General features: G+C 48.0%; 1 protein-coding gene across 1 annotated transcript; it reads left to right on the forward strand.

The window, feature by feature from the left end:
* The first annotated feature begins 6,656 nt into the window (after nucleotides 1-6,656).
* Rnf227 (ring finger protein 227) lies at nucleotides 6,657-8,927 on the forward strand. The gene is made up of 2 exons (XM_031352503.1): nucleotides 6,657-7,387; nucleotides 7,488-8,927. Exons 1-2 carry the CDS (start codon nucleotides 6,871-6,873, stop codon nucleotides 7,541-7,543), a joined length of 573 nt encoding a protein of 190 aa, XP_031208363.1. The 5' UTR covers nucleotides 6,657-6,870; the 3' UTR covers nucleotides 7,544-8,927.
* Nucleotides 8,928-9,380: the final 453 nt, after the last annotated feature.

The raw sequence follows: 9,380 nt of genomic DNA on the forward strand, positions 1-9,380 counted from the left end.
CCGACCTGGTCTGAAATTGCAGCGTTGGGGGGTGGGGCTTCCTCTCACTGCTTTGTTAGAAAGCTCCCAGCCCTAGTTTTCTCTCCATCTGTGTGAGTGGCTCAGACATCCCACCCTTGGTTATGGTTCTCTTGAAGCATCTTAAGTACCAGGTACCCCTGGCACAGGTCCCACTCCTTTCTTTTGAATCTAGTGATACACCTTAGTTTCCTTGACCCCGTTCTTTTACCTTCCTAATGAAAGACGCAGGTCACACCCTCCACCTTTTGTGCATTACATTTTAAACTTTCATTTTGTGTATGTGTATGGACGCACATGGACATAGTTTGGTTCTCCCACCAGGTGGATCCTAGGGATCAAACTCAGGTTGCCATGGTTGTCAGCAATCACCATCATCCTTTTAGCCACCTTGTTTGCCTGCCCTCCCCCCTTTAATTTCTAGGTGGGTATTTTGCCTGCATGTATAGTTTATGCACCACTTGCATCTTATGGCAACAACAGAGGCCAGGTTGTTGGATCCACAGGGACTGGAGTTACAAACAACTGCAAGCTGTTCTGTGGATGCTAGGAATTGAGCCAGGTCCTCTTGCAAGAGCAGCAACTGAGTCACCTCTCCACCACCCACCCCACCTCACCCTTTGTGTCTTTTAAGGTTTTCTGTGTATGAGCCTTTTGCCTGCATGTGTATCTGTGCATCACAGGTGTGCCTGTGCCTACCGGAGAGGATTGTAAGGTACCATACACAAAATGGGAACAAACTTGGGTCCTTTGCAAAAGCAGCCAGGACTCTTAACTACTGGCTCGCATGCATACACACATGCACACACTTTTGTTTTTTGTTTTTTTGGTTTTTCGAGGCAGGGTTTCTCTGAGTAGCCCTTGCTGTCCTGGAATTCACTCTGTAGACCAGGCTGGCCTTGAACTCAGAAATCCACCTGTCTCTGCCTCTTGTCTCATACCTACCTACAGGGACCAGAAATGAAGCAGTTTTGTTGTGGCTAGATAGGAAAGGTCACCAGGGTTGTGGTTTTGTGATGTGATAGAGTGATACCGTGAGACCTGTCTCTTTGGAGAAGATACAGAGAGAGGGAAAGAGCCACAATTTGCCAGGAAAACCAGCAGAATGCCAGGTAGGAAGGCAATAGGGAAGGAGAGTCCAATGGGCTCTTCAGGTCCTGCTGCTATTTCCACTATTTCCATTGTTTATAGACTCTGCTTCTATAAACAGAGGGAAGGAAGTGGGTGGGAAGTTACAACCTGCAGCTATCCCAAGCCAAAGGAGGACAACGTCTGCCACCCTAAAATGTAATGTCAGCGGCTCCCTCCTACCCCTCTCATTCTGCCTTGATCCTGATGTCTCGGGAGTACAGAGTAGAACGAATTTCCAAGAGAGCCGCTGAGCAGCCTGCCTTTCACTGACTGGATTAGCAGCCATCAGCAGCAACTAATGAGTGCTCACATCTACCTCTCTAATCTCCCACTCATTCTGGAAGACTGTGGAGGATTCAAAGAAGCAAGATGTATGACTAAGCTATGATTAGTTCTTCTGTGACAAACATACAAGGATTTATCAATTCAAAATAGTACCCTCCTTAAATAGTTCTCTTGGAGAGCAATGCACTTCTTCTAATGCTTCCCCCAGTGCTCAACACATTTTTGTTTGTTTCCCCTGCTTCTGTTCAACACCCTTTAAAACCTCCTCTTATGATTACCTCCAACGGTAGTTTGGAAGTCCCCTGTAAACAAAACCTTCTTTTGTTGTCACACCTCCTTTGTATGTAGACATTTGCCATTATTTCTCACCCACCTTACTCACAAATTCACTGAGCGTCTGGGTACTGAGTCACTTTATGGTGTGGCATGGGAATATGGAGTGACCTTCATTGTAGTTTGCTGCTGGGAGAAGCAATTGCATGGTCACTGTTCTAGTACACACTTCTGTTGCCCAGTGTCCAGAGGGAAGCACGCAGTGGTAACAGCGCTAGAATGAGCTCAGGCCACGGTGAGGCTGCCCTCAGAACCAACAGAGTAGCTGTTAAATGCAAGGGCCTGGCAGTAGTATCAGTCAGCTTTCCATTGCTGAGACAAAATGCCGGAGGTAAGGTTTCTCCAGCTCATGAGTTTCTAGGCTTCAGCACCTGGTTGCTTGGGTGTTTGCTTTTGAGCCTGTGGCCCCATTATAGTGGAATAAACTGCTCACTTTATGGCAGCTGAGAAGCAGAGGAAGGGGCTGAGTTCTCAATATACCCCTCATACAGGCCTTAACCTAAATCCTAACAGTTCTTTCTATTCCCTTTCCAAGGTACCATCACCCGGGAACCAAGCCATCAACACATGGCTTTAGGGGACATTTACGATCCAAACCATAATAGAACCCCAAAGTCTCCAAAGCCAGAGTGTCTGAGGAGCAGAGAGCCCGACACACTGAGATCAGGGCCCACAAGGCCTTCTGGGCATCTCAGAATATCATCCTGATCTTAAAGATAACAAGGCAGTATCTATTTTGGTTAAAAATGAAACTGAGGAGGCTGGAGAGATGGCTCAGTGGTTAAGAGCACCAACTGCTCTTCGGAAGGTCCTGAGTTCAAATCCCAGCAACCACTTGGTGGCTCACAACCATCTGTAACAAGATCTGACGCCCTACTTTGGAGCTGTCTGAAGACAGCTACAGTGTACTTACATATAATAAATAAATTTTTAAAAAATGAAATTGAGGTAAGGGGGGAGACGGGCTGAAAAGTGAGCTGTGAAAGTGCACACTGTGCTTGTGAAGGACCTCATTCCCTTCCGAGGGTCCTCAGGCAGCTCACACCCCCATAACTCCACTCCCTGGGGTAGCATCTGACACCCTCTTTTAGCCATCAGCAGGCACTTCCATGCACATGTATACACACATACACGACAAAGAGACAGACAGACACACAGAGACAGACATAATTTAAAATAAGATCATTTAAAACCAAATGTATAACTTATACATCTTTTTCATCCTCCTGTGGGTTGGCTGGGAGTCCCTCTGACCTTTCACTTGGTCTCCTCCGTGTGTCTGTATTCACTTAGCAGGCTAAGGGAACAGGGATACTCCAGATCTCTTCGCTAAGATCCAGCACTCCCCTCCAGTGCTTGTGTCTAACCCTACTTCCTTCAGTGGGGATCCCAGGGCAGTCTTCCAGCAGGCAGCTGTGGAGGACAAGGCTCCAGAACACACACATGGTCTCTGCCTCTTGCTATTATTGGTCAAGGCTTGTCACAAAGCCATCCTCCACCTCAGAGAAAGGGAAGTCGATTCTTTTTGTTTGATTGGAAACAGAGTCTCACTATGTTAGTCCAGGGTGTCATCAAACTCAATCATTCTGTTTCAGCCTCCTGAGTGCTGGGATTACGCTCTGTGCCACCAGGCCTAGTGTCGCAGGCTGGGAGATGCTGGGGAAGGATCTAGGTACCATTCGACATTCGCTACATTAAAAGATTTTAAACAGCAGTAGAAGCAGTGGCAGATCGTGCCTGGTTTGAGATATGGAAAGGTCTCTGTAAAAAACATGGAGGGGGAAAGCCTATATACTAGTGTGTTTGTAAATGATAGGGAGATTGTGAGTGACAGGGAGGCAGGAGATGACAACAGCCTGGACCAGGAGCATGAGAGAGGCAGGGATAAGTAGGTAGACTGGTTATTCTAGAGACAAAACGGCCTGGGCTTGGGGATGGGTCAATAAAGGAAGAGGAGGGGAGGGGAGAGCTTACAGGTATCACCTAGATTATGGAGCTAGCAAAGGAAAGGGAAGAAGGAAAAACAGAAGAAATTCTGGTTTGGAAAAGGGAGATCACCAGTTTGGGTTCTTGGCCATAAGGCTGTGGAACAGGTGACAGGAAGCTATAAATGAGCTTACAGGGACCACTGGCTGTAGAACTCATTTTAGTCTACCTTTGTTGAATAAGATTTGGGTTGGGAGATGGCTCACTGGTAAAGCGCTTGAATGTAGGAAAACCTCAGTTTGAATCCACAGACCTCACATAAGCTGAGTGTAACTGTACGTGTGTCTGTAATCACGGTCTCCTACAGCAGGTGGAAGGTGGATACAGGAGTGCCCTCAGGATCCCAGAAGCTTGTGGACACACTATCCTGATGTACAGGTCTGTGAAACCCTGTCCTAAGCAAGGTAGGATTTGAGGCTGGGCATGTCGGTGGATGCCTTTCACCCTAGCACTTTGAGATCTATGAGTTTGGGGCCAGTCAGGGCTACATAGTGAGACTCTGCCTCACAAACACACACCCACTAGCAACAACAGGAAAAGCCAAACAAGGAGAGAGTAAGGACGCCTGAGGTTATCCTCTGAACCACACACAAGAATCCACATGCATGCATACACAAACAAAAACAAAGATTAAGACTTACCATCAGTTGAAGATTGTTTTATGCCTGTGTGTGTGTGTGTGTGTGTGTGTGTGTGTGTGTGTGTGTGTGTGTGTGTGCAGGTGCCAAGGAGTCTAGAAAAGATTCAGATCTAAAGCTGGAAGAACAGGCAATCATGAGCTGCCCAACATAAATGCTGGGAACTGAACTCGGGTCCTCTGGAAGAGCAGCAGGTGTTCTTAAGCACAGAGCCACCTTGCCAGCCCCTGAAGATATTTTGAAATATGAGGCACACCTTTTCAAAGAAAAGTTCCACAGAAGGCATGAATTATGACAGTGTCACTGGACTAAGTGGGTAAGTTCTCTGGAGTGACCACAAAAGCCATCAAGCTCCTAAAATTCTGATGTCTGCTTAAAACAATGGTAAACCAAAGCAGGACACGAAGCCATACACCTGTAGTCCCAGCACTTGGGAGGCAGAACAAGAAAGATCAGAAGTCTAAGGTCATTTGGAATGTGTAGAGTTCCAAGCCAGCCTGAGTTACATGAGGCCCCCAGTCTCTACTGATATTTATAGAGGGCCCAGCTTTGTTGTCAGAACCCATGCTGGGCAGTTCACAACCATAAGCAACTCCAGCTCCAGGAGATGGGACAGCTATTTGGACTCCAGGGGGTTCCTGCACTCATGGGCACACACCCACACTGACCCACAAACATACATCACTAAAACCAAAACAAATCTTAAGAAAATCTCACCAAAAAGTTTACCTTCCAGAAATCATAATCCCAGTGCTCTGGAAGCTGAGGTAGGAGGACTGCCATGAGTCTGAGACCAGCCTAGCCTACATAGTAGGTTCTAAATTAGATTGGACAAAAGATTACTGTTGTTAGGCATGGTAACAAATGCCTTTAATGCCAGCACTCAGGAAGCAGAGGGAAGCAGATTTCTTGTGAGTTTGAAGTCATCCAGAACTACACACGAAGTTTCAGACCCTCCAGGGCTGAGACTCTGTCCCCAAAACAAAACAAAGATTACCCTAGGTTTTTTGTTTGTTTGTTTGTTTGTTTTTCAAGACAGGGTTTCTCTGAACTCACTCTGTAGACCAGGCTGGCCTCAGAAATCTGCCTGCCTCTGCCTCCCAAATGCTGGGATTAAAGGCATGCGCTACCACTGACTGGCACCCTGGAAGTTTTAAAACACTAATGTTAAAAACCAAAACCAGCTCTATCTTACCTGTGATGTGCTGGCAAATGCTATATATGTAGAGAAACCCATCTTGTATTAACCAAGAGATTACTGGGTGTATGGGATTACTGGGTACAGAGAAGTTAAAAGAACACAAAGCTGGCTTGGAGCCAGGGATGATAAGAATAATAATAGCCATTGCTTATCTGATGTTTACTGTGTACCTGGCACCATTTAAAGCACCTTACAAACACAAGCTCTTTCCATCCTTACTATTATTACCCACACTTTGTAGATGAGGAAATCAAGGCCCAGAGAAATTAAGTAACTTGCCTGTGGTGTCACAACTAGGATTTGTTCTCGAGCCAGCTGTGTCAAGACTATGTTATTAGGCTCTGCAACAGAGCCTGGGTACGAGAGGATGAGGAGGCAGCTTGGGTGTGGGTGCCACACCGTGAGGGAATGTGGGTTGTGAGTACCACGTCCTGTTTACCTGTGGGAGAAGTCAGACCCCTGAGTCAGAAGTCATGCAGAGCTGCTTCGTTACAACCATCATACTGTGTGGGTGTCCAAGCCTGGATACTCTGGAAGGAAAAGATTCCCAGCATTCCTAAGGCCACGATCCTGGAATCTAAGTCCCTCCTTGGGCTGAGAGATGTTAGCTGGACTCAGACTCTTGGAGAAGGGGGGCATGGAGGAATTTTGGGGAGCCAGCCTTCCAAAGAGCCCAAGAGGTCGTGTATAAAAAGGATAGGTGAGGGCAGAGTGAATTATGGCTGGGCACAATCCAAACATCCAGGAGTCTAGTTAAAATTGGGCAGAACCAACAGTAAACCTGGCGTATGTTGTCTGTTTGAGGAGGGTGTGTGTGTGAAAGAGTATGAACGTGACAAATAGGCCAAGAAGGCCTTAGAGACTTGGGCCAGTGACTGTGTGCAAGAGGACACCTGGCATCTGCATCAGGTTGGTTTAAGTGACAGAGCTGGTGTTTTGCTTGGGGGGGGGGAGGGGGGGAGGGAGTCCGCCATTTTGTTAGAGGGTGGAGCGTGGACCCCCCCTTCTTCCCTCGGGCAAATCTGGCATTGTCTTGGGCATTCACCCTGCTGCATCCCCACTTGCTTGGCCAGCTTCGCGCCTCCGCCGCCCCAACGCGTGCCTCAGAAGGGAGCGGCCGATCTGTGCGTGACGCCTCGAGGGCGGGGCCTCCCTATTAAAAGGGGCCAGAGGCGGCGGCGCGGGCCCCAGGCCCTGGCCCAAGGAGGGCTCGTTCGTTCTGGGTCCTAGCCGCCGCGGGATCGAAGTCCTCGGGCCACCGTGACCACCGTGATCAAGATGCAGCTCTTGATGAGAGTGCCCTCTCTTCCCGAGCGGGGTGAGCTGGACTGCAACATCTGCTTCCGACCCTACAACCTCGGGGCCCGCGCGCCCCGCCGCCTGCCTGGCACGGCGCGCGCCCGGTGCGGCCACACACTGTGCACCGCCTGCCTGCGCGAGCTGGTGGCGCGGGGCGACGGCAGCCGCACGGCCGCGCGCGTGGTGCGCCTGCGCCGCGCTGTCACGTGCCCCTTCTGCCGCGCGCCTTCCCCGCTCCCGCGCGGCGGCGTCACGGAGATCGCGCTAGACCCTGACTTGTGGTCACGGCTGGAGGAAAAAGACCGGGCTGAGCGTGAAGGAGACCCGATGGGGAGCCCGGCCAAAGAGAGCGGAGAGGGTGGAGAGGACGACGACGGGGAAGAGGAGAGCGAGAAGGAGGCGGGACCTTCAAGTGCGGGTTGGCGCGCGCTTCGCCGGATTTTCGACAGGGTCCTGGTGCCGGCGCGCCGCTTGCGGCGTCCGTTGCCTAGCAATGGTGAGAAGCGGCCTAGGGAGGATACTGGGTACATCGCGCCGAAGAAGGCTGGGTCAGGTTGCATCCTCCTGTGGCCACTAATCCTTCTTCTTTCCTCCAGTGCTCTACTGTCCAGAGGTCAAGGACATTGCCCATATGACTCGTTGTACGCTGTAACCGAACAACCCGGGAGCTAGGGCAGAAAGCAGGTGGGAGCAGCATCCTCGATACAAAGGGTTGATGTCAAGACTACCTGGAAGTCAAGACTTATGCTGGAATTGGTACGTGCGTGATGGAGATGGAGCTGATCAGAAAGTACCCTAGGTGGTGTGAATTATGAGCGGCGAAGGCTCCTAGACTATGCCAGCATTACATTTTCAGAATGGAGTGGCCAAGGGGTAATAGAAACAAAGCCTACCATAATGTGGCAAGAAAAAAATAACAAAGCTTTGTTCTGCGTCTGTGGTGTAAGCAATGGATCCCATTTTAGCAGTGGTCTATGGTTGAAAAATGTTTACTTTGGAAAAAGGACAGGACAGGAGATAGGCTAATTTTTGTGTCATGTCAATCTCACTTATCTGGTTATGTGTGTTTGCTGGCGTGCCATCTTCCCACTCCTGGTTCCGTGTTCCAGAAATTACTGAGTTGCCTCCCTGTTTATGATAGAAGTCTTGCATACACAACCCCCCTTCAGCTTGAGGGGGTGAAAACAGCCAAGGGGCATTTATTTACATGAGGCCTTAATTAAGGCTTATCAAGGATGGGTGAGCCATTTGATAAAGGAAGCAAAATTAGCCCTTTATTTGTTATCTTTACTGACTCTGTAGCAATACTGTAAAAAAAAAAAGATGCTCACATAATTTTACTTTGTGTCCCATAATGGGACATTGTTTATTGTATGTAGTTAGTTCTATTTTAAAGTCCTGTAAATATCTTACTATAGACTTAAAATCAAGACCAGCAATGTTGGTTGGTCTCACAGCTTGCTAGAAATGCAGAATTTCAGGACCCCAGTCCACATTCCCTGATATTTTTAGAACCCCAGGTGTGTGTATATAAGTTAAAAAACACTGGTTTAGATCTTAGTCACTCTGGGATGTCATCATCTGTAGGTGAAACATTTAAAACACTAATGACAAAGTGACATTCTTTTGAGAAGAAATTTTTTTTTTCTGAGCTACAAATGTGAATTTACAATAGACCTCAGTTTTCAGGTCTTCAAGATTTTGTTTTTACTGACAATGTATGTAGGTATAGGGTATAAACCTCCATTTTTAAAATGTTTTGTCCTTTTCCTGTCCTTAAGTTTCAGCTTAAATGTCCCCTTTTGGAGCATGCACCTGTTGTAATGTGCCTATTTTCTATATATGTGTTGCCAAAGTGAATGCTACGTTTATTTTCTGTTATTTTATGTTTTGAGTGTTTCTAGAGTATAAACTTCAAATGACTAACTCCAGAGCCAATAGCAGTGTTAATGTATTATATGTATTCAAAAATGTTTGCTGAATTTATTTCGAATGTAATGATCTCAAGAATAAAGTATTGGGGCTCATTCAACCTGTGAGAGACTGCTGCTGAAGAAGCCAGAGTTCTGTCCAGCAGTTCAGTGACACCATAATTATCCCAGAGACAGGGTTTCTCCGTGTAGTCCTGGCTATCCTGGAACTCACTCTGTAGACTAGGCTGGCCTCAAACTCAGAAATCCGCCTGCCTCTGCCTCCCAAGTGCTAGGATTAAATGCATGTGCCACCACTGCCCGGTATTATCCCAGTTCTTTAAAACAAAATAAAGTAAGCTGTCTGCTCCATGGTGGAATTGAAACTGTGGTGCTGTAGTGACCTCCACTGACTCTGGGGGAAGGCAGTCTGCAGTGTCGGGCATCCCTCCTGTCAGGAAGCCTGCTCCCTCTGCTCTGCACCTGCCACTGTGACCCACTGCTCACCAGCTCTCTACATTGAGCTCATCCTGTGCTTGGCATTGGGAAAAGGTCTCATTTTGGTGAATGAGTCGAGAT

Source organism: Mastomys coucha, unplaced genomic scaffold (assembly GCF_008632895.1).
Source record: "Mastomys coucha isolate ucsf_1 unplaced genomic scaffold, UCSF_Mcou_1 pScaffold5, whole genome shotgun sequence".
Classification (NCBI taxonomy): domain Eukaryota; kingdom Metazoa; phylum Chordata; class Mammalia; order Rodentia; family Muridae; genus Mastomys; species Mastomys coucha.